The following is a 24,348-nucleotide window of genomic DNA, read 5'->3' on the forward strand; positions in this document are numbered from 1 at the left end:
TGATTTCCGGAGTTTTCTTTACTTCCGACCTTTTCTGCCCCTTATTTCTATCACATCTCCCCCTTCTGACGCCTCCTGTGTCCCAATAGCCTCGCCTGAATCTAACGAACGGGTCTTTGCAAAAGGGGACCAGCCCATTTCTGACCCAACCCTGGCCCCCTGCTCTGCGCCCCCAGGCCTGCAGGGGATGCTCTGCAGTGCGACCTGACCCCGAGCTCCGCCCCTTTTTTCTCCTCCCTGGGGGGCTCTCCCCAGCATCCCTGGGTCCGGCGCCCTTGAGGGGAAGCGCGAAGGGAAACCTCCGCCACCCTCCCGCAGCCGCCCCGCCTCCGTGCCTAGTGCAGCCCTGGCGGGAAGCCGACTCTGGAGGGAGGTCACCTGGTCACCTCTGACGCCCCGCGCAGGGGGCGGGGGGGGGTGTGCAGACTGCCTCAAAGTGGGAGACAGTGGAGATGCTGAGAGCTCCAGGGACCGAGCCGAGCGTCCTCCATCGCAAGGGGAGGGCGAAGGGAGGGGGGAAGAGCATTGAGGAGGGGCGGCGGAGTGGCGAGTCACGTGGCTCTGGGAAGCCCCCCTCTGCGGCAGCGTCGGCGCAGCGTCCTCGCCCACTCCTCACCCAACGTCATGCAATCATCGTGAGAGTCCCTGCTCTGAGGAGCCCTAACAGGTGAGCCAGCGCCACGAGGTCGCAGCCGGACTTTACCGCTGGGCTGGGCCCGCTCCCCGGCCAGCAGAGGTGGGAAGATGGGGGCGGGGCCAGAGGTGAGCGTGAGAACCCGCGGTTTGGAGTGAGGCTGGAGAATGACAGGCCTGAGAAATGGGTATCCCTGGGCCTCCGACCCCGCCCCCACCTGCACGCGCAGTCCCCTCCCTCCCTTCGCATCCCAGCGAGGTTCCCACCCCCGGGGCAGAGCCTCCTCCCTCCGCCCCAAATTCCCCACCTGCAGCCTATTCGGCTGGGACTTTGGGTCAGGTGCTAGCTGTCCTCACTCTAGCTGTCCCTTCTGCAATGCAGGCGAGGCCGGAAGCCAGCACTGCTCTTTAGAGAAATCTCGGGGAGGCCCCCTGAGGCAGACGGGGACAGATGCCACAGATGAGACGGTGTGTCGTCTAGAGCCAAGATGCTGCCTGCCGCCTGAGGCCCAGTCTCCAGGGCAGCATAGCCCAATAGAAACGGAATGCGAGTCACATATGGAAGTTCCAATTTTCTAGTATCACATTAAAAATAGGGAAACGTACGATTACTTTTGATACTATTTTATTTAATCCAATGTACTCGAACTATTATCTCAACATGTTATCAATATAAAACTTGGTAATGAAATATTTTACACTATTTTTTGTATTAGGTCTTTGATATCCAGTGTATATTTTACACTTCCAGGACATTCCCATTCGATCACTAAATTTTCACCAGAAATATCTAATCTGTATTTAAGGTTTCATAATATTCACTGTTAAAAAAAAAAAAAAAGTCGATTTACACACCTAAGCTGTTCCAAACATTAAAACTTTTCTGATAACTAAATCAAGAATCGGTTTTTCATGCTTAAAATTAAAGAAATTTCAAATTCCACGTCCAGGTCGTACTGGCCACCTTTCAATTGCTTGACGGCCACATGTGACCAGTGGCTACTATAGCGACCACATGGCTCCAGATGCTACAACTCTGGACATAAACTGGGGCCTCCTCGGCAGAGGCGGGCAGAGCGTCCCCGAGGCAGCGCGCTCTTGCTCGGGGAAATGCTGGTGGCGTCACCCCCGCTGCCACCCTATTCTCTTTACACAGCTTTTCCAGGGTACCTTCGAGAGGCGAAACCCGTTAACATAGCAAGGTTACTCTGACGAGCACCTCCACAGTTTGCGCGATCCTCAGCCCGCCATTCTTCACCTGGCCCGTCCTGGAAGGCTGCCCTTAGCTCAGGTGTGACTGTATAGGCCGGTGTGTGTCAATAAGTGTGTAAATGCAACCGGGGGCATGTGCACGTGTGTGCACGTGCAGGCATGTCATGGTCCCCATCTTCGCTGCCATCTGTGGCGCTCCCTCCAGGGTGGGATAGAGGTGGAGAGAGCAGAAAAATAACATTTATCGAGGGCCCTGTGTCAGTGGCTTTATCTTCTTATTCATCTTCACATCAGTTCTGTAAGATAGGGCATCTTAGCAGATGGAACTAAAGGTCACATATGTGAAGTAACTTGCTCAAGTACGCAGAGCTAGTTAGTGAGGGAGCTGCACTTGGACTCAGGGCTGTGTGGCTCAGAGCCTCATGCCATCAGCTCTAGTCACTCCCCCAGGGCCTCTCAACTGCAGGACCCGGCCCCTGAGAAAGGTAAAATCCGCGGGTGATCATCTATCCCGCCCGGTCTGAACAACTCTTTTCAGGGCCTGGGGCCAGTTGTTAATCCTCGCCTTCCTTCGGTAACTCCAGTACACCTGATTCGGGAGGCTGAGGGTGGGTTTTCATTCTTTCTTCTCAGTCTCCTCCCCATTGTCCTTGCTGCCTCTGCCCCAAGGACCAGCAGAAAGTGGCAGAAATTCCAGGAATTGGTTGGACTGAACGGAAATGCCTGGTTGCCAGTGACAGCCCCTCTCATGGTTAAAACCAGGCTTGAGACTTCCTAGGTCCTTTTCTGGGTTCCAACCCCAAAAACCTCTCAGGCCACAGAGAGGCTGCTCAGGATCCCTAGTGTGGAGAAACATACCTGAGCCGTTTCAGATTCAAGGAGAATTTGACTGCCCACCTTCTGCCTACCCCAGCTTGAAATCATCTCACCTAAAATTATCTCTTCTACTCCCCAACCTCCCTCCCAACGAATTAGAAGTCAACCCTCCTTCAAAAGATTTCCAGGAAAAGTGATTACACCTGGCTTTCCACTGCTCTAAGAAGTTCCTCCTGTGGTTTAATTTTTAATTTTTAATCCCTCTTTTTTGGACTTGCACTTCATTTCCTTTTTTGTGCCCACCACCTCCCACCGGAGCTAAAAGACGATGGATGAGCCCATAAAGTAGGGCTGTGCTTTTTATAGCAGCAGGCAGGCATCCTTCACCGGGTCTCAGCTACTCTTACCCTTGTAAAGGTAAAAATAGCTATAGCAATTAAGGCACTCAAATACCCAGGGATCTTAAGAAATACGTAAATTCTAAATGACAAAAACTTTAAAACGCTACTCATGGGACATCAATGACTTAAATATGTATGTAGGAAGATTCTATATTACAAATAGAGCAATTCTCCCTTAGGGAATCTAAAGATATGTGATTCCAATCAAAATAGCATTAATAGTAATCGAAGTCAATTGTGGTATACTCCCACAACATACTGCTACGCACTGATGAGGACAGGCCAAAACTACGCACAGCAATATGGCTAAATCTCACAAAAATTATGTTGAACAGGAGAAGCCAGATACAGAAGAGTAGACACTGTATAATTCCTTTATATAAAATACAAGAGCGAGCAAAACTAGTTTCTGCTATTAGGAGTCAGCAGAGTGGCTGCTTGACAGGAGCAGGGATTGGGAGGGGACACACAGTGGCTTCGGCTGAGCTGTAATGTTGTTTCTTAATCTAAGTGCTGGTTAAACAAATGTGTTCCGTTTGTGAACATTCATTGAGGTGTACGCTTTTCGTTTGTGTACTTTCTGTATGTGTATAGTATAAATTTTTTTTAAATTGTGGTAAGAGAAAAACACATAATGTATATCAATTTTAAAAACCAGTATGGAACTAGAACATGAATAAAAGATCAAGGGAACATGAAAAACCCAGAAAGAGACCAAAATATATATGGCAGGTGAGTCTTATAAAGGTAGCATTCAAAAATGATGGCGGAAATATAGGTTATTTGATAAGAAGGATCGGATAAAACAAAATAGTTATATTTCTATCTCACTTTTACACCAAAACAAATTCCAGGTGAACCCAATATTTAAATATACAAAAAGAAACTATAAAAGTATTTATGGAAAACAGGATAATTTTTAAAAATAATCTGAGGTAATAGGAGGCTTCTCCAAATATGATATGAAACCCAGAAGTTATCGAAGAAAAGGCTCACGGATTTGACTGCATAAAAATAAAAAATATTTGCGTAGCAAAAGGTCACCATAAACAAAGTAAAAAGGCATAGGACAAATTGAGAAAAGAAGAGCAAGTATTAAGAAAAGACCCAATAACCAATAAAAATATGAACAAAGTATATGAACAATTTACAGAAAAATTAAATATAACTGCCACTTAAAACATTAAAAGATACTCAACCTTATAAAAGAAATGAAAATGAAAATTCCAATGAGATACCAGTTACACTATCAGATTGTAAAGACTCAAAGTTTGATAACATACTGTATAAACATGTTGATTGGAGAGAGAATATTTGTAAAACTTTCATGGAAAGCAACTTGGCAATACTAGCCAAATGAAAAAAAAAACAACGCTCACAGTTCTATGACCTAGTATTTGCAGTCCTGAGTATTCATCATACAGATATGCAAGAGCCAAATGAAATCTACTTGGGTATCAATATAATGTTCAAGGACGACTGAATATATCTTAATATGTTCTTCAAGCTTACTATGAAACTTTCTATGAGGCAATATGAACTGCTATGAAAAGACGTTAGACTATACGAAAGGAAATTGCAAAATAATATGTTATCAACTGAGTAAAAATATATAATACAGGCATGTTTACTGAGTCCCTGAGGCATCTCCTTTGTCGACAAAAGATACTATCTTGCGTTCATCAACAAGTCGCTGAGTGCCCGCCATGCGCCAGGCATTGTGATAGAAGCTAGCGCGGAAGATCCGCGCATTACAAGGAGGGCCCCATCCCTGGTCCCCAGGGTGAGTCCCTCGTGCGGGGCGGGGGGGAGCGAGGAGGGGCGCAGTGACCCGCTCGCGAGGCTCCCCGTCGCGCAGGGGCAGCAGCAGGGCCCAACCGTCCCTAACGGTCCAGGACCCGGCCGGCGGCTGGAATGCGCTCTTCCAAAGCAAACCGCCGCCTGCGGGAACCCACCCCCTTTCCCGCCCGCGACAGAAACGGCCCCCCGGCGTGTGCCTTGGCGCCTGTCGCGGTATCGATTCCCCTCAATCCCCAGGGAAGGGCGAGCCCGAGGCTCCCTTACCACGGGGCGCTTGCAACTCGCATCCCTCTCCATCTGTCCTGCTGCGTGTCGGTCCTCGTCGACACAGGAATACAGCGGACCCTCGCTCTCTGCAACGCGGCTCCTTCCCCTTGACCATCTGTCCCTCTCTAAGCCTACTTTATGTTTTCGGGGGGGGGAAAAAGTGCTTCCTTGTCTTTCTAGTCCCTGGTGTGGGGAACGATCGAGGCAAAATCGCGCAGAGGAAACAAGCGGCGGAGCGTGGCTCATCGCGAGGCTCCCCTCCCAGTGGTCACCGGGTTGTGGGGCGGCACTGGCATCGCACAAAAGCACTAACGTCGTGCGAACCGCGATACGGGGCAGGGGCCACTCGAGCCCCTCGCACCTTGGTCCAGCCTCGGAACGCAGGGTTCTCCCCGAGGTTCAGGAGGTGGACGCCTCCTCGGTAATTGGCCTGGAGGCGACCGCACGACGCCTCTAATTGGCTGTTTAATTCTCAGCAGCTGCACTCTTAATTAGCATCGGCGGCTTTCCCGGGATCCTATTGGCTGACACGGAGGGCCGGCCCCGAATTCCATCCGGGTAACTGGGCATCGGCGCGCAGCCCCGTCGCTCAGGGGCAGCCCGGGGCGGGATTGGTTGTGGCGGGGAAGGCGATTGGTCGGGCTGCAAGGCGGCCGTTGATTGGTGCGGGCGGGCTGTGGGGGCGGGGAAGAGGTGGTAAAGGCAGGCCGGCGGGGCCGCGAGTCGGCGGCGCGTGGGCGGAGGCGGCGGCGGCGTCGGGGTTGAGGTGCGAGGCGGAGCGCGCGACGGCCGACTCCGGGAGCGGTAAGGGCGGGGACCGGGAGCCGAGGTCGGGGGAGTGGGCAGCCTGGAGGCGGAAATGGGTTGAGGAAGGGCGGAATCCGAGGCGCCCGCGGCCGAGGCGGGGCTCGAGGGTGGGGGGGATCTGAGCCCCAGGAGGCGAGTCGCGGCTGCGGGCAGCCTCGCCCCGGAGGCCAGCCACCGCACCCGGAGCTAAGCCCCAGCGGACCAGGCCAGGAGAGTTCGCCCCGAGCCAGTTCAGACTCTTCCACCGACCGGTCCTTTTTGAGAACCATCAGTGTCTCAGTTTGCCTTTGCCTCAGTTTCCCCAGCTTTTCCTTTTAACGATCTCGGTTTAAAAATAAATGTAGCTGGGATGAGGAAATCGAGCTGTTTCAGTTCGACAGGCGATCACCGTGTTTTAGGTTCTCTGGTCATTCGGAGACCCTTGCTGCCCTGCTGCTCACCACGTGGTTCGACTCCTAACCGTTTTTGAAATGATATGTAGAAGGAAGCCTTAGTTGTGCACATCAGGTAGTTGTTAGCTGCTCTTTAATACAAAGGTCAGGAAACTTCTAAGTTAGCTTTTCCCCGAAAGCCATCATCGAACTACATTTCTCACCTTGAAATGAGCCACATCTCTTTACCCAGCTTCCCCTGGGAACTGTGGTCTTAAATTCTACCCTCTTCATATCGAGCTGGAATTAATAAGAACAAACACAAGCTAGCATTCAATACTACACAACTGTCCCAATTGCCATCATATTATTTCCCACTTTTAGATTTTTTTCTAAAGAGAAACTTAAAAGTGTGCAAAGATGTGTAAATTGTAAACAAAACTAGATCAGTGGAGTACCTGTTAATTTGTTGAGACAGCAGCTGATAACTCAAATTAGCCCAAACCTCATTTGTAATATCTGAAGAGGACTTGGTCAAATTTAGTTTTTGGTTCAAGTAGAGGTCACCCAATCAATTTATCCTTGTCACTGACATTCCCGTCTTCCTACCACACAACCCACCTCCACCACCAAATCATCAGTGTTCTCTGTCTCAAATGCCCCCATCTATCGGGTGCTCGGGCTCAAGCGAGAAACCTGGTCGCCAGCTCCTTGGCTCACCATCTAACCTTCCCATAAATTGATTGCTAGGTCTTATGTATTTACCTATTAGAACTGATCCAGCCACTTCTCTCCATCCTTATCGTTTATACTAGCCTCTAAATTGGTCTTCCTGCCTTCAGTTCATTCTCACTGCAGACAAAGCTGTTAATTAAAAATTACAAGTGATGTATGTGTTATGAAGGGATGCTTGGAGCGTATGGAAGCCCATTGCCATGAAACCTGACCTGGTTAGGACTGGGGATTTGGCTGCAGAGTCAGGACTACCATATCCTTTTGCTTTGATTCTGATAGATTCCGAACTGGAAAAAAAAATGCTGTTAGTCCTTTTAGGCTCCTTGAAGAGGTGCGGTGTGACGGTCTTCAAACCACCTTTCGCAGTGCATTGTGTGGAAATGACCAATTAGCTGTGTGTCCTTAGGGAAACCCTGTATCTCCCTGGGTCTCGGATTCTCAACATTATTAGTGGATTCAGGTCAGCTCTGTAGTCCCTTCCAGTTATACAATTCTATGACTTCTATGCCCCATAAGCATGAATTATGGCCAGAAAAATGGTGTTAAAGGCAGACAGCATCAGAGGTCGGATCAAGTTACTGCTCTTGTTCACAGGGCTATCCCTGCCTGGAAGCTTCGTAAGGCAGCTACTAAGTGGGCCTGGACCGTTGTATCCTCAGGGCCAAGCACACATTGGATACTAAATATTTGTTGGTTTGAATGCAGAAGAAAAATGATTTGTATTTTAATGGGGTGGTTTTAAGAAATAAGACTTTTAAGTTCTGGTTCCTCCCAGCTGTTGCATGAACCAAGAATTTATACTGTCTTTGTATTGCCACATAATTAGTCATTCTGGTGTTTATCTTTCCTACTAGACTATCTCAGGGCAGGAGGTATTACTCTTCCTTGTGTCCCCAGCATGCTCAGCGCATAACAGACAGCTAGCACTATATCGCTGAAGCACATTAAAAGTGAAGACAAGCTATGTACTTTAGAGCCCATATGAGAAAATATATGAAATAACCAGTAGATAAGTGAAATCCTTTCTAGACACCCAGAACAAAACAAATCCTAATATAGGGGCAGTATGAGCTAAAGAAACTCACCCTCAGCCAGCCAGGGGAAATCCCAGAGGCCTCAGAAGTGTTAGTAGCAGAGCTGAGATTTGAAGAAGGAACAAGCTTTTGCCAGGGATACCAGATGGGCTAAGGAGTAAAACTGGGAAGGCAGGCGACACACAGCAAGGAAACAGAACGGAGCAGCATGTCCTGTTTCTCTAGTAGAGATGGGATCAGAATATAATAGTAGGGAGAGGTCAGGTTACACAGAACCGTGCCTGCCATCGATGAGTTTACCTGAGGGCCACAGAGTTGCTGAAGAAGAGAGAGTTGATTCCAACAATTATTGACCAAATATTTATTGAGTGGCTGCTGTTTGCTAAGCACTAAGGAATGAAACAAAAACTCCTGCCCTTCTGCAATTTAGGTTCTAATGCAGAAACAATCAAAATAAATACCTTGCCAGGTCATTATGATGACTTTGGCTTTTAATTATACTGAGACAGGAAGCCACTGGAAGGTTTTGAGTGAATGAGTGATGTCATTTCACTTTGTCCAGCCATTGAGGATAAACTGAATGGACAATAGCAAGTGCAGGGACATAGTTAAGAAGCAATTGCAAAAAAAAAAAAAAAAAAATTGCAGTAATCTAGACGAGATAATCAAAAGTGGGTTTGAACAGGTAGTGGTCATAATGGCGGAGAGGTGAAAAGTAGTCAGATTCTGCATAATTCGAAGATAGCATGAATAGGATTCGCTGACAGGCTGGATGTGTTGTTCAGGGGAGAAGATGAGCAGGATTTTTAGCCTGAGGAAATAAAAGAATGGAGCTGTCATTCACTCCTGAGATGGCAGAGACCACACACTGGAAGGGAGTGAGATTAGGAGCTCAGAGTTAAGTTTGAGATGCCCGTGAGACATCGAATGGAGATGTCTCCTAGACAGTTGGCTATTCAGACCTGGAGTTCAGGAAAGCAGTCCTGACTGGATCCGGGAGTGCTCCGCATGTAGGTAGGATTCAGCATAGAGCATGAGACTTAATGAGATTAAAGAAAACAGGGAAGAGGGCAAAGTCAGTCCCGGAGCACTGCAGAGGTTAGAGAAAGAAGGAACCAGCAAAGGAGACCAAGGGAGCAGCCAGAGAGGGAGAGGGAAAGCCAGGAGGATGCTGTGTGGGAGCCACAATGTCCAGAAGAGAGGCAGCCTTCAGCCGTGCCAGACACGGGCGAGGCGGGGTAAAGCGAGGACGGAATTGGTCATTGGCTTTAGCAATGGGAAGTCACTGGTGGCCTTGCCAAGGAGCAGTGAGAGTGGATTCAAGAGGAGAAATTGAGCACAGAAGTATTAACGCTCTTGAGTTTTCTTGTAAAAGGAAGGAAAGAAAGGTATTTGGAAGAAGTAGTGAAATCGAGGAAGTTTCTTCAGGAAAGGAGAAATAAGAGCACGTTCGCCGATGGAAGGGTCCAGTGGAAGGGAGACGTTAAGGATGCTGGGGAGGGAAGAAGAGCAGCAGCTCCGCTGTGAGAGACTCGGGGCTGGGAGCAGAGACAGTCGTCGTGAGCACAGGAGAGAAGACACAGTAGCTAGCCGCAGGTGGAGGTAGGTGGGCAAACGTGGACGTTTTATCTTCTCTGATGTACTACTTTCTCAGTGCACTAGGAAGCCAGGACATGAGTCGAGAGAGAGGGTGGAGGAGGAGGCCCTAGCGGTTCGAGAAGAGATGGTATGAAAAAATGGCGAGGGTGAGGAAGTGTCTGGAATAAGGAAACGCATTAAGGGACGTGCTGGGCATTAAGGTTTGCTTGGCAGCAAAGTGAGGATAGAGTGACACGGGATCTGACTGTGTCACTTCCTCCTGGCCGTTGTGAGAAGGCCGGTAAGACCGCCGCGGCGCTGCGAGGTTTGAGGAGTCTCCAAATCGATTGGGGCGCAGTGTTGTGGAGTCGTTAGCAGGTAGGTAATGATGAGGCTGCAGGTGTGGGCGAAACGAGCCGAGCAGAGCAGAGTGACAGTAGCAGCGCAGAGGCAACAGGAGGGCGAGCCCCAAACTCAGTGAAGCAGGAGAAGCCAAGAAAAAGAGGGGACGGGGTGAGCTCAGACGAGGCTCGCAGGCGCCTTCTGCGTTGTTTTCTGCGAGCTGGAGTTTTGGCGGAGGAGCAGGGCAGAGCCCGCTTGCACTGCTGAGTGAATGGAAATCAGGAGTGCAGACAGCAAAGATCGTGCCTCTGGGAAAGGTCCGCAGAAGTCGCAAAGCCTAACACGAGGCTGCAGAGACAGCAGCTTCTGGAAAGGCCTGGAAGCAGAGAAGAGCACGAAGAAGGAATTTTCAATAGTTTGATGTGAAATCTAAATACGTATTTTTTTAAATAGGAATAGTTTTGTGTTTATTTGTCTTTTAAAACTGCTCAGTGTATAGTTCGACTCGGACCAGGGGAGGAAGCACGCCTCTGCTTTGATGTATGTGTCCCTTCGCTAACTTCAAAAAATATCAAGCCCTTTTACGTGACACAGGCTTGGAGACCACTCAGGCTCTTGGAACGGGGCAGCAGGCGCGTAGCGTTCTCAGGAGCCTCGGACTGCGTTCCCACGTGCCTCCGCCAGCCGTGGGGGTGTTGGGCGAAAGCGCCTCCTTTTCTCTCACTTGCTTGTTTCAGGATGTAAGAGTACACCGGAGAATGTCCACCGAACGGACTTCTTGGACAACTTTGTCCACTGTTCAGAAAATAGCGCTGGGCCTGGGGATCCCGGCCAGCGCCGCGGTTGCCTACATCCTGTACCGCAGGTACCGGGAGAGCAGAGGTACGTGGCCCCCTCGCCTGCGGCCTCGTCCAGGCGCAGTGGCAGCTTGCCAGGCCCGCTGTCCTTTGCTGGGACTTAATTGGCTTTCTCTGAGGGGTCTTTGAAACGCTTTGGTTTCTTCTTTTCCCTGTTCTTAATGTGAAGCTATTGTCATTTCTATGAACTGGTCATTGCTATGAAATAATTCTGTTGATCTGTTCCCTTCAACATCAGTGCTGCAATGGGTTCCTTTTTTTTTTTTTAATATCTATACTCATCTTTTTCATATATAAGCTTCTATTTAGTCGTTAGGAGAAGGCTAAGTGGGGTTCAGTTTCCCCGGCGGCCGGACAGGAGAAGTGACGTGTGTACAGATGGGGGCTCCGAGCCTGCTCTCCGGGCACCGTAGCCTCCATTCTTCTCCAGAAGTAGTTCGCCTGAACCCAGCAGAGCCCAATGCTTTCCCCACTTGCGTACCTGAAACAGTCCCAGAGAGAGTGCCCATCTTCCAGTCTTTCAGGGTCTTCCAGTGCCCACTCAGATGTGACTTCTCCCTGTCCTTGTGGCTGAGACCCTCGGTTTATCTCTCGGATCGGTGTCCGACGGCTCCGGCAGGGGAGGGCTGGTAGTGGCGCTGGGCGTTGTCGGTCTGACCAGTCGAGCGTGATCTCTGCAGAAGAGCGGCTGACGTTCGTTGGGGAGGATGACATCGAGATAGAGATGCGAGTGCCCCAGGAGGCCGTGAAGCTCATCATCGGCCGGCAGGGAGCCAATATCAAACAGGTGAGCGTGCGGAGGCCTCCGGCTCCCCCTTCTCTGCCCCCACCCCACAAAAGCCACCCATGCTATGTATACTTTAAAAGTAAAAAATGGAGGAACTTTTTTTAGCTGGTATGCTGACTCCCTTCTAGAGATGAGTACTTCTCCCTAGAGAATGGATGACTTAGCTTGGAACGGGGATCTCTGCGTGGACGAGTCTCAGCTTGGTATAGCTTGAATCATTCTACTGTGGAATTAGTGAACCCTCATTAATCCATAGTAAATATCGACTCTCTGCCTGATTCTTCGTACCATCTTCCATTGTTCAGGTAGAATGTCAAGAAAACAAAATATCTGAGCCTCTAATCCAAGTAAGGTTAGGAGGAAAGCGGGCTCCAAGCACGGGGAGAAGCTCTTTCGCGTTAACTGCTGTTTGGGGTTGGTCACCTTTGTCACGAATCCCCTTCCGTAAGGGGACTGCACATGGCGGCCCGATTTGGCTGATAACTGTGCAGTGCCGTCTGCCTCCAGGGCTGGATTTCAGGCGCCCTCGCTGGCCCGGATGGGAGCGCTTCCAGAAGCACACTGCCTCGTGTCCTTTTCTCTGCAGCTGCGGAAACAGACAGGTGCTCGCATCGACGTGGACACAGAGGACGTAGGCGATGAGCGGGTGCTGCTTATCAGTGGTTTTCCTGTTCAGGTGTGCAAGGCCAAAGCAGCAATCCATCAGATCCTGACAGAGAACACCCCAGTGTCTGAGCAGCTCTCAGTTCCCCAGAGATCTGTGGGCAGAATCATAGGTATCACCGGACGGCGTCCTCCGCTGTTTCCATTTCTTCTTTGCCTTTCTCTCACACCTTTCCAAGGGTTCCTGGCTGATTTCCCCTTCACCCTGATGTGAAAAAAAGACATTGGGACGAGAGGTTTCCTTTTTTACAGAACTGTTCGTAAAGCAAAACCCATTACCGCAAGTCGTATGAGCTGAACTTTGCAAATAGGTGTCAGAGGGTTCAGGTTCAGGTGACCGTCCTTACCTCGTGACAGATGTGTAGAGGGAAGCCGAGGGTGCGCGTGCTGGCCCGGCGCGCTCACGGGAGTGCTGCAGAGCGCCCGGGCGCGCGTCCCCTCGCACTGCCGTTCAGGGCGCAGACGGGCCCTGTCCTTGGTCCCACGTTTCACATGTCACGCAGGCTCTCGTCCGATGCAGCGGGAGGCGGGCCTGCTGAGTGGTCAGAAAGGGAAGTGGCGCGAAGCCAGCCTGGCCAGTGCCGGGGTCCACGCCAGGCGGGCGGAGTGCAGGGCCCAGCGCGCCCCTCCGTCCGGCGGGGGTCCCCATAGCGTCTCTCGCGTCGGAGTTTTGCTCTCCACACCTCATAGATGCGCACACAGTGGTTTCTCTGGTGGCGGAGGCCAGCCAGGACCCAGACGGGGTCTGCTGTGTTGTTGAACGTAGGGAGAGGCGGCGAGACGATTCGTTCCATCTGCAAGGCCTCTGGAGCCAAAATTACCTGTGACAAGGAGTCGGAGGGGACGTTACTGCTGTCGAGACTTATAAAAATCTCAGGCACACAGAAGGAAGTGGCAGCAGCCAAGGCAAGTAGCCGACGGAACTGAGTCACGTCTCAGAACCAGGCGAGCCGTTCATTCCGTCCTGGGTCACGCTGGCTGGCCACACAGCTCCCGTCCCTTCCCTTGTTCTCCACAGCACTTGATACTAGAGAAAGTTTCCGAGGACGAAGAACTTCGCAAGAGAATTGCTCATTCTGCAGAAACCAGAGTCCCACGCAAGCAGCCGATCAGCGTGAGACGAGAGGCCGCGGCCGAGCCGGGCGCAGCCGGAGAGCCAGCTTCATGGCAAAGCGCCGGGGCCAGGACGCAGCAGGCTTCACCCCTGGTGGCTCCTCCCCACAGAGGGGGCGGCGACATGGCCGTCCTGGGGCCAGAAGAAGGTTCCTGGGAGATACCCAACAGTGACAGCATTCAGAAGTCTGGAGCCCAGACCAGCCCAGAGACGTCCATGTTTGAAAGTATGCAGCTGGTGGTGGGGGGGGGGGGCCCCCACTGGCTACATGAAGATTGAAATCCTGGCTTATGTAACCCAAAATAGGAACAGTAAAAAATAACTTCTGGTTTCTTAACTACACTTACAAGTCTCTTCACAGGCCTTTTTGGTAATATTTTACTTAGATTGGTGCTAAAGATATTTTTCTGAATACAAACCAGCTAGTGATGGAGAACATTATAGAACTTTGCTAATTGACAGGAAACTAGTCTGGGAGTAATATATCAAATAATTGAATTTACACGGTGTTCTTTCTCCAAATATAGTTATCAAACAAGTAAAATACTCAGCCCAATTTTTTTTTATTTTTTGCCTGTCTCGTTTTTTAAAACCAGCTGTTGAAGAATTAAAAGGCTGTGAGCTTTCTATTCCACGCATAGGTGTGGGATGGGCAGAGGAAACGGGGGCCCCCAGGAGGCTCACAGACTTGTCCAGGGTCACGGAATGAGTCAGTGGGAGAATGGGATAGGGAGCGAGCCCACGTCTGTCCGAGCACCGCCACCGGTCCGCGCGCAGCTGGCGTGTGCAGGGCTTACCGTCACTGTAATCGATGACTGATCTGAGTACCTGGCCGATGACTAAGAAAGTAAACTCTCATTACTCAGTTCCGTAGGAAGGCACAGAACGTAGCTCAGTGCCTTTCAGGGTGTTGCCGTGTGAGTCACCCATTTGTCCCTCCAGCTCCCTTCAGAAACGGTAATGGCCACTTTTTTACTTGGCACCCCTCACCCTCAGGTGCAGTCTCCCCACGATGTGGTCACCACATCAGAGGGTGGTGGTTCTGCAGCTTAACCGGCTTCTCCCCGTGTTCAGTCCCCAGTCCTGACTTCAGTTTCCATGCCGACGAGTTCCTGGAGGTCTACGTCTCCGCCTCAGAACATCCCAACCACTTCTGGGTCCAGATCATCGGCTCCCGCAGCCTGCAGTTGGATAAGCTCGTCAATGAGATGACCCAGCACTATAAGAACAGTCTGGTGAGTCGCCTTAGGGGCAGGGTTGTGTCTGATGCAAAGAGGGACCTACCCTGTTCCTGGTGGTACATTTGCTTCCTTTTCCTGTGGAGCAGCTGCTTGTCCTTTTTCCTTCTGGCATTGCCCGTTAGCTGTTTTCAGCCTACGCCTCCCTAAGTCGCCCCTCTCCTGGCCCCTCCTTCCCACGTGTAGCCCGAAGACCTGACCGTGCACGTAGGGGACATCGTAGCAGCACCTTTACCTACAAACGGCTTCTGGTATCGAGCCCGGGTCCTCGGCACCTTAGAAAATGGGAACCTGGACCTCTACTTTGTTGACTTTGGAGATAACGGAGATTGCCCACTGAGGGACCTCAGGGCACTCAGGTCAGTGTGGAGGCCAGGGTGGGGTCAGGCTGGAGTCCCAGCTGTCGCCTCGGCCCCAGCTGGAGGTTGGTGAGCTGCTGCCCCCTCACTGCGGGCCTCACAATAGGGCATGGTCACGTGGAGCATGGCCACATGGAGCAGACCGTGCCTTCCCCTGCTGGGTGCGCCACCGCCGTCTAGGAGCAAAGGGCAGAGGAAGGCCTCCCGGCACCGCATCCTAACTGGCATTGCTTTCTCTTCAGGAGTGACTTCCTCAGCCTCCCGTTCCAAGCAGTAGAGTGCAGCCTGGCGCGGATCGGCCCCGCAGGTAAACCGGTCGCGACACCTACTGACCTTGCCTCCAAGGAGAACGATGACGCAGCCTGTGGGAGGAGCTCTCACGGTCCAAAGCCCTTTGAGTTCTAGGGGCTCGGGCGTCTCGTCTTCACCAGCACCGGAAAGCGACAGCCAGAAACTTGCCTGGCAGTCACGTAGGTGCCTTCCAGAACAGGAGGCGGCGGTTCCCGCCGCCCTCCAGGGGGGCAGTTGCAGCCCTGCAGCCCGGGCAGCACGGACCCCTTCCCGCTTCCGAGTCCCCCTCCCCCACCCCCCGCCCAACAATCTTTTGCCAGGCGAACAGTGGGAAGAGGAAGCTTTGGACGAGTTTGACAGACTTACTCACTGTGCCGAATGGAAGCCCCTGGTAGCCAAGATCTCTAGCTATGTCCAGACTGGGATCTCGACCTGGCCTAAGATCTACCTGTACAGTACCAGCAGCGGGAAGGTAAGCCTGGGGCTCGCACACTGCTCGCTGGATCTTCGGTGTGTTTATAGCTCGTTTACTTTTCTTTCCCAGAAGCCCTGACAGACATGACTCCCGCGTGGTCGGATCTGCTTACTGACCCAGCAGAGGGATGTCCGGAAAGCATCGATCCCAGCTGCCCTGCCATGCCTCAGGTTTGCCCTTCCCCACAGAGAGAACATCACGCCCTTTTCGTTGTTCCTCTCAGAAACTCGACATCGGGCTAGAGTTAGTTCGTAAAGGGTACGCAGTCGAGCTTCCCGAAGACGTGGAAGAAAACCGAGCTGTCTCAGACACGCTGCACGCCGCGGTGAGTGAGCCAGCGCACTGCCTCAGGCCACATCTCGTGCCTGTCAAGGCACGAGGGCTCTTGGGCATGCCATCCTGCAGAGGGCTCTACCGAGGACGCCCGAGTTGCTCCGCGGGGTTATCAAAGGCAGTGTCATGTCTGTCCCTCTGGGCAGCCAGACTCGACTGCCTGAACCAGATCCTCTGAGCAGAAAGATTGGCCAGGCCTTTCCCTCTGGCCAGCACAGTCTTCCTTCTCCTGTTTGCATCCCCTCAGGCCAGAGAAACAGACATCTCTATCAGCAGCATGGTCACTGAGACTAAGAAGAGCCTCGAAGAGAGAGCGAACACCCTGTCCTGCCTCAGCTTATCAGGTACCAACAGCACCTCCTCCTGGAGCGCCCTCCGCAGCCACCGTTTCTCCGTCGGCCCCTCCAGCTAGGGAGCTTATTGAGGCCCTTGGCGGGGGGTCACGGAGCACCCCGAGCCTCCATGGAAGTGCCTGCTAGATTAGGGTGGGGTCTGACTTTCTCCTCATTTCTCTACGTAGAACCTACCTCCCTGTCTGGCGATGATAATCCCGAAGATGACTTCTTAATCTGAAGTCGGCTTCCGCTGCCTTGGCCGCCCGCTTTGCTGTGTGAGTGCATCTCTCTTCTGTCTGTAGCAGCAGGAGCAGTAGGGAGGGTGGCAGCAGGGCCCTGCTGCGTCCTTGCGTCTCCACAGCCTAAGCGCCACCTCTGCGGCTGCTTTCCTGTAGCTTACCTTGCTCTCGGATTGAGCCCTCCCAAGCCTCTCGTGTCTTCGGCAGAATTTGCACAGGATTTGGTGCCTGGAGAGAGGAGCCTGTGCCAGAGATCTCTGCCGTCCTGCCTTCCTCACACACACGGTCGGGCCCGCTGCGGGCCGAGTGCGTTTTCTCCTTCCGTTGGACTACCAGAAAGTGTGGGTGGGGGAGACACACGTGCCCCTACTCCACCCCCTCCCGCCGCCTCCCGGGGTTTGACTCCTGCTTATGTCCGGGCTGCTCAGCATCTGGCTTGTTCCCCTCTGCCAGTCCGGATGCCCCTGCTGCCGGGCTGTGTCCTTTGCAAGGCTGGGAAACAGCCGGGGCTCGGTCTTCGGAAGTGACGGGCTTCCGATACACCCCAATACACCCCGTCAGGCTCTGGTTAAGGGAAGCTTTGCGTGATGAACTGCCGTTGAGTCAGGAGGCAAAGGCAGAAATCAGCGTATTCATATTAAAAAACCTCAGGAAGTGGGAGAATACTGCCTCCCAGCTTCAACTGCTGATATTGGAGACGCGTTTTTTGAAATAATGCTCCAGCCATTTCCCTGTACACTTGGTTAAAATACAAGTTAACAGAGAGGCGGCTCAGGAAATACTCTAAATCGCTAGTGTGGTGACTATAGTATATGTGTACTCACACACACTGAGAGAAAACAGTGTAGTCGTTTAAAGCACTTGGGAGCTGCTTTGCTGAATAGAGTTCTCAGAAACTTAACACTACATGCTGATTGCATCGCAAGGTGGAAGCAGGCCCTTGGCAGTTTTCGCCAGATTTAGGTGAGAAGGTTCCCAAACAGCTCCCAGAGAGGGGCCGCCGCGGGAGCGAGTGTCCCTCCTGTGTGTGTGTCACACTCTTTTCCTAAAGTTACTTCAGAACTAACCATTCGCTAAGAACCAGAACCAACTCGGTTCGGACTGGGCATAACCCCACGTAAACTATTTGGAAGAAAAGGCCTGGACTAGGGTTCTAGAAACCTGGGTCCTGGCACGAGGCCTCCGCTGTAAACAGGCTGTAAGGCTTTCGGGAGCCCGACCCCCTCCCAGCGCCTCTCCACTCCCACCAGCACTGCGAGGACCCAGTGAGAACCGTGACGGGACTCGAGAGTAAAGAGAAATGTATAGCAGTGTGGGTGGGGGAAGACTGGTAAATGAACATTTGTTCTTCTTAAGGGTCAGCAAGGTAAACTGGAAAACTTGAAGTTAGCACGTGAGGACGCCTTATGCTGGATTTGTTTTTCAAGCTAGGAATTAGTGAGGTCTACCCGTATACTACATGGCAACTCCATTTTCCCACAGATGCAACTTTCAGATTTTCTCCGAAAAGCCTCAGTACCAGTGAGCAGAGGCTCCCGTGAAGGAGCAGCCCCCGGGGTCAGAGGAGGCCGTGGGGGCTGCCATCGCTCTGGCTCCCGGGCCGCGGCTGCCCGAGCTCGCGCACTGACGCAGGCTCGGCCCCCAGCAGGGTCCTGAGGCCGCTTAGTGCCTGGTTTCCTCGCCCCTCATCCTCTCAGGCAGAGAGGGCTCCTGACATAAGTTCATAAGACGTCCTGTTCTAGAACACGAGTGGCTTCTCGTTCCTGGCCGTCATTTGCTACTGTGCGTCAAAGTCTGTCCCTTTACCGTGGCCTCTAAGTCTCGTCAGCTTACGTCGCATTCTGATGGGTTCCCTGTCCTTCCAGTACGAGCCTGTGCTGTCCTGCTGCCTGGAACGCCCTCTTCCACGCCACCTGTTTTTTGTCGAAATCCCTTTGAGGCAAAGCCGGGGGACCCATGTGCCTTCTCTGTCCTCCATACCGCAGAGGAGGAATTAGCGCTTGTGTCCAGTTAGCTTAATGTGGATGACAGTCTCCCAGCACGCTTGGCTCTTGCTCCCGTCGGGTGCTCAGTAAATGGTTAGAAAAAAGGGGGCCTGGTTTCGGGGTGGAGGGAAGGCAAAGGCGCCTAACATCTTTGGGCCCCTTCTGCCTTTGGTCAGGTCCCTGACCTTTCCAGCCATTAAGTATTTCTCGTACAGCAAATTCTCTGCGATGCTCATGTTCCACGGCAGCCAACCCCACTTTCGCCCCCAAGAAACCGTGAACACGAGGACTGCACTACCCTTTATTCCTAGGGTGGAAGGCGGTGTCCTGAATCACATCCTCGGCCCCCGGGTCCCGTCTGTCAAGGCCCCCAGCCCCTCACACAGTAGGAATAAGCACATCAGGGAGGCTCGCTGTGGCCCAGGTCCCTTTCAAGGGGGTACACCATGAAGATGGCATTGTCCCAGGGAGGGAGAGCAGGGTGGTCTGGTCTGACCAGCTTGAAGCCCATGTAGCTGAAGGCCCGCAGCAGGGCGCCTGTGGAGGAGAGAGGGAATTAGAGCTGGGAAGCCACGAGCATCCCAGGGGTCCAGCGTGCTCCACGAGGGAGTGGCCACGGGGGAGCCGTGTGGTGCAGGTATCTGGAGGATGCGCTTTAGAGTCCCCCAGGCCCAAGACTAACCCTGGCACGAACGTTCACTTAGCTACGTGACAGTCTACGAATTGACCCTTCTGAACTTCAGTGTCTTCATTCGTAAATTGGGGACTATAGAACCTTCCTCAACAGAATTTGGGATTAAACGGGATGTTGATGAAATGCCTAACAATGATAGTTCTGTCTAGTCTTGACCATCCTTTGTCTCATGTCCAGCAGTATAAACTCGAGGGAGCAGGTAGTTTCTGTAAGAGGTGCTGCGCATCTGGTTGAATACACTGCTGGTCCTTACTCCTGACCCTTTCAAACCGCAGGTGCTTAAGCCACTCGATACCCTTCCCGTCCTCCCAGCTGCATCCCTCGGATGGATGCCGCGGTTTCCCCAGTGCCGCTTCAGCCTGCTCTCAGCTTTACCTGCAGGGACTGCCTGACAGCGGCCCGCTGTGACTTGAACAGAATGCTGGATACCTAAATTTCCTTTGTGGGGGCGAGGAAGCCCTAAAATGCTTGCGGGTGCCCTTTTTAAAGGGTGGGGGAAAGGGTGTCTCCTAAAAAGGCAAAGTCACTGGGAACCGCTTCAGCACCAAGGGCCAAGGACAGCAGATCCCACCTCTGTCGTTCCGGCCGCTTTGGAAGTTTACAAACACAGAGTCCACGTTGGTCTTCTCTTCCACATATTCCAGTGTCGCAGTCAAACTAGGAGCCAGGGAGAAGAATCATGGTTAACGAAACATTTAGTGGACGCAGAATCCAGAAGGTGCCCACTTGGAGCGGAAGAAACCTCACGGGTGAGGTTTTGCTGATCCCAGCCAAGAAGTACAAGTTACTAAATTCATTTTGATAGAGCCGTCTCTGAAGCCAAGGGCTCATTCACTGTGAGGTGTGACACCCCTGCCCCGGGCAGGGCCTGTCAGCAGCTGAGAGCACATCCCCGTCAGCTGTTCCCCGATCCTCTGTTTCTGCCCAAATCCAGCAACCTCCCGTGGGCCGCATCCTCGAACCCCGGCCCCAGGCGGGCTCGCAGGCCTGTCTGCGTGCAGTTCGGCTGGTCCAGCTGTCTCCAGCTCCCGAGTCCACCCTCACCCGACTATGACGGGGTGAGGGTGACAGCCCCTCCCCTCTCCCAGCCAGGTTCAGTCACCTTTCTCGGTTTGCTCGATCTAAGGCCCGATACGGGATGTCCAGGAAGAGTCGGTGGTCACAGAGAAGGCCGTGCCAGTGGGCGGAGGTCTTAGGGGTGAGGCGGAAGTGGAAGTCCAGCTGCACGGGGCCCTGGTGGAGCTGGGGGTCAGTGGCCAGCACTGTCAGGTTGCCAGCCTGGAAAGGGAGCGGAAGTGGTGGTCTCCTGCTTGTGTGCGCGTCTAGTCCTCACGTCAGACCTCAGGCCGCCTGAGGCATCTGGACGCGAGGAGGGGGCGGTGGAGAGCCTGCGAGAACCGGAACTGGGGTTCCAGCAGCATCCCTTAGCCCTAGAACCTACTCCATCCCTAGCTTGGAGTTCCCGATGGGGAACGTCGCGTCTGGAGCCAGCGTCATGTCGCTGCTGCCAGCCGCACCTCGGCACACGGCCCTTCAGAGACGGACGCCTCAGAGCTGGTTCTCGGGGCCGTGCCGCCTGCTGACATTCTCACTGGCAGATAAGACAGTTCCACTTTTTGCCATCATATGGGTGTCCTCTGAATTCTCCCATTTCTCATCTGAAATGCAGAGGTCACACGCAGGCGTGCTGGTGCAATATGATATGGGGGCAAGTGCAGGAGTTCCGGGTTCAAGTTCCAGTTAGCATCTGAGCAGCCTTATGTCCCACGAGCCCCAAGACGGGCTGCTTTACCTCTGTTCCCACTTTTCCCATCCTGCTTTTCACCACCAGCTCTCCAACCTTGACATGAGATCTCTGAGTCAGAATCCTTGTCTATAAAGCAAGTAGCTTTTGCACCTGAGCTCCGAGGTCTCTTCTAGCACTCTCTCTGACTTATTTTCCAACCAGCTAATGTCCCTTGTCTGCAAGGTATCATTACAGCAAGCACAGGGCTGTCCGGTACCAACTCGGCGCCAGCTCGCAGTCCACTTACCGAATACAGTTCTTTAAGCTGGTCGTGGTCACTCTGCTCGGTGTTTCTGCCCACCTGGAGGCCTGTTAGGGACTCAGGAGCACTGAAGGCAGCAACGGGGCCGGAGTGTCAAGTCCTCCCGTTCCTTGTAAGTGATGCTGCTTGGGTGAAAAAAAGAAAAGGTCCGAATTAGATTATCTCTGAGTCTGAGGGGAGAGGGTCCCAACTGCCAGGAACACAGATAGGCCCAGGCTCTCGCGCCAGCTTCTGCATCTTCTGGGGACCAGCCTGTTCCCATTTTCCCAGGCCAGCCAGTTGGAAAAAAATTTAAAGTTCAACACCTATTTCACTATTGTCATCTTGCCGCTTGGGAAGTTCTCTCCAACTCTTATGTTTCCTTACAATTTACATGAACAACTACGAGTAGAGATGAAAATAAGTACCTTTTACAACACGGCAGCATCTTCTCCCGGAGGGTGATCCGGTACTTGTAGCAGTAGAGGTAATAGGCGTATGGTGACCAGATCGGGTACTGGTAGTTCCGTGTTTTTCCCCTCTTGATGTAAGAAAGGGAGTAGTAAGAGGGGCGAGACCTGTTACAAGGCAGCTTTTCAGTTCAGTGCCTCCCTGCGGCAAAGTGAGAGTCAGAGGTGAGCGGCAGAGGTTTAGGCAACCTGGTGCCATTGTGATGCAGTGGGCTCTATGACATGGACAAAGAGTCCGTCCTGCTGCTCCTGTACCCTGCCCTGCCCCCTTAGCCAAGTACTCATTTCACGGCCGTACCAGTCAGTTGTTAAAATACTTCAGCTTCTCTCCCGGTCGGTAAACAGCCCTGCCTGAGCACTTGTGCCCACCCAGCCTGTCTCCGCAACACGCGCACATCCTCACTCCCCCTAAAATTCAGCAACGAAAGGGCTGGTGTCTGCCACTTCAAGAGGCCTCCAAGACCCTTCTGACCTCATTGGCTGGTTCCCGGTTCCTATCACTTCAATATTTTTATTATCATCCCTACCCTTAATAAGTTAATAACGCAGGAGTGCTACACACTGTTGAGCCTTCTCATTGCAAACTGAATGCCTCCAGGGGCACAGATAGCTAAAGGAAATTAGTTGACCTGCTGGGTGGGCCTGTTGCAAAAGAGCTCACACCCTGTCTCAAAGAAGCTGATATTTCTCAGCTCCGTCCACCCAGCTGTCATGCAGGAATGCAGACTCAGTGGCACCAAATTATGATTTTTTGACAAACTGGACAGATTTTTGTGGTAAACTAACTTTTTTTAAACATTGGCCAGTAATGCAAAAAAAAAAAAAAATCTGATTGAAAAAAGAAAAGCAACATTGTGGTTAAAATTTGGTTCTGGGGTCATCAGTGAGACCTCTGCATGTTCATTCGTCCACTCAGCAAATACTTGTTGAGGGCCTACTATGAGTGAGGCAATATTCTAGGTGCCTGGGCTATGTCGGTAAACACAGATCCCTGCCCCGTGGAACATAATTTCTAACAGTGAGAAAACCAACCTGAACGGTAAACAAAAGGAAATTGTTCAGCATGTTTGAGGATAACTGCAATGGAGTAGAGAATGGGGAGTGTGAAGCGGGTGGGGCAGGTCGCAGTAGTAAGGTGATCCGAGCAGGCCACATTGGAAAGTCTTGACTGAAGACCTGAGAGCAGTGAGGGAGTTAGCCAGGCCAACAGCTGAGGCTAAGAGCATTCCGTGTCTAAGCAGCAGCCAGTGAAAAAGCCCTACGGAGGACGTGTGTCCCGTGTTTTCAAGGAACAGCCAGAAAGCCCAGTGCAGGTGGAGCAGTGTGAGCTATGGGGAGGGGAGAGAGGACGGATCAGATCATACAGGGCCTTGGAGACTATCCTGCGGCCTTTTTCTTTCACTCTGAGGAAAGGGAGAAGGCATTTCAAAGTTCTGGCTGGAAGAGTGACATAATGTCTTCATGTTTTTAAAAAGATTCTGACTGCTGTAAAGAAACTGTAGGGCATTAGAATTTGTTAGCCCACGGCGGCGATCCGGAAGGGCAGTCTTATTCCAGGGTGAAGGGCTGGAGGTGAGGGGTTAGTGGTTGGATCTGGAAATAGTTTAAAGGCAGAACCCACAGGATTTCCTGGACTATGAGAGAAGTCGCGTCCACGAATAAAGAATGGAGTTGCCATGAACTGAGACGGGGAAGGCTGCAGGTGAGACCGTGGGTTAGATGGAGCGTGTGAACCTTGAATAGTCCATCAGACATATGAGGGGAAGGTAACAAGTTGGATATTCAAATCTGGGGCTTAGAAATCTAGGCCAGAGATAGAAATTTGGGCTCATTGGTTATATTCATAGTACTTTTTAAAACAACCGACTGAATGAGATCGTTAGCAGTGTGCATATTGAGAGGAGATCCAAATACGGAGACCCAGGAGCACGCTAGGAAGTGGGGGTGGGGGTGGGGAGGAGGGACAGCAAAGGAAACGCGTCCTGGAGGCTAAGTAAAGAAAGTGTAATTAGGAGGAGGGTCGGCTGGTCAAAGGCTGCGTGGGGGGTAAACAACGCGCGCAGAGCATCTTTCCGTAATCTCTGCCACACAGAGCCCGTCTCCCCAGTGCCCAGGCCCTCGGGAGGGACGGTCTGGGGCCCTCCGGTTTCCTTTCTCTGCGGCTTATCTCCCTTGAGACCTCGGACACGTCTCTCAGTGTCAGCTCAGGTACCGCAGTCGTAAAGATCACGGGTTGGACGACTCCGGGCCGGCAGTTTTCCAGAGCATCCCGTCCTTGCCCCGCCTTCAGGCAGAGGTGACAGCGGCGCCCTCTTCCCTCTACCAGCCACCGCAGGCCGTCGGCGCGCCAGTGACCTCGGGGCCGCTGGGCTGAACCCGAGCCCGGTGCTAAAAGCAAAGCGAAGCCGAGAGGGGCAGCGCGCCCTGCGCGTGTCGGGCCGCGCCGCGCCTGCGCCGGGCCGGAGCCGCCGCCTCGGGCGCGCCG

The 24,348-nt window shown here is 52.4% G+C and overlaps 2 protein-coding genes across 5 annotated transcripts; one reads left to right on the top strand and one right to left on the bottom strand.

Annotated features, from left to right (window-relative positions):
- Window positions 1-5,857: 5,857 nt before the first annotated feature.
- TDRKH (tudor and KH domain containing) lies at window positions 5,858-20,475 on the top strand. 4 transcript variants are annotated; one of them, XM_016126087.2, is made up of 14 exons: window positions 5,858-5,933; window positions 10,734-10,878; window positions 11,534-11,640; window positions 12,227-12,416; window positions 13,070-13,209; window positions 13,322-13,643; window positions 14,492-14,652; window positions 14,842-15,014; window positions 15,257-15,321; window positions 15,626-15,777; window positions 16,004-16,105; window positions 16,361-16,457; window positions 16,634-16,723; window positions 19,642-20,475. In XM_016126087.2, the coding sequence occupies exons 2-13, from the start codon at window positions 10,755-10,757 to the stop codon at window positions 16,684-16,686; spliced, it is 1,686 nt and encodes a 561-aa protein (XP_015981573.2). In that variant the 5' UTR covers window positions 5,858-5,933; window positions 10,734-10,754; the 3' UTR covers window positions 16,687-16,723; window positions 19,642-20,475. The 4 variants fall into 4 exon arrangements, with proteins under 4 accessions (XP_015981573.2, XP_015981572.2, XP_015981568.2 ...); XM_016126086.2 differs by lacking the exon at window positions 19,642-20,475 and adding an exon at window positions 18,170-19,496; XM_016126082.2 differs by lacking the exon at window positions 19,642-20,475 and adding an exon at window positions 16,844-18,460.
- OAZ3 (ornithine decarboxylase antizyme 3) lies at window positions 18,960-24,310 on the bottom strand. The gene is given in 8 exon segments (XM_016126090.2): window positions 18,960-19,209; window positions 19,938-20,023; window positions 20,469-20,644; window positions 21,400-21,474; window positions 21,476-21,536; window positions 21,822-21,934; window positions 22,896-23,039; window positions 24,076-24,310. Coding segments are annotated over 7 exon segments (771 nt in total). The 5' UTR covers window positions 23,019-23,039; window positions 24,076-24,310; the 3' UTR covers window positions 18,960-19,072.
- Between the last annotated feature and the right edge of the window lie 38 nt (window positions 24,311-24,348).

This window comes from Rousettus aegyptiacus, unplaced genomic scaffold (assembly GCF_014176215.1).
Source record: "Rousettus aegyptiacus isolate mRouAeg1 unplaced genomic scaffold, mRouAeg1.p scaffold_m13_p_17, whole genome shotgun sequence".
Taxonomy (NCBI): domain Eukaryota; kingdom Metazoa; phylum Chordata; class Mammalia; order Chiroptera; family Pteropodidae; genus Rousettus; species Rousettus aegyptiacus.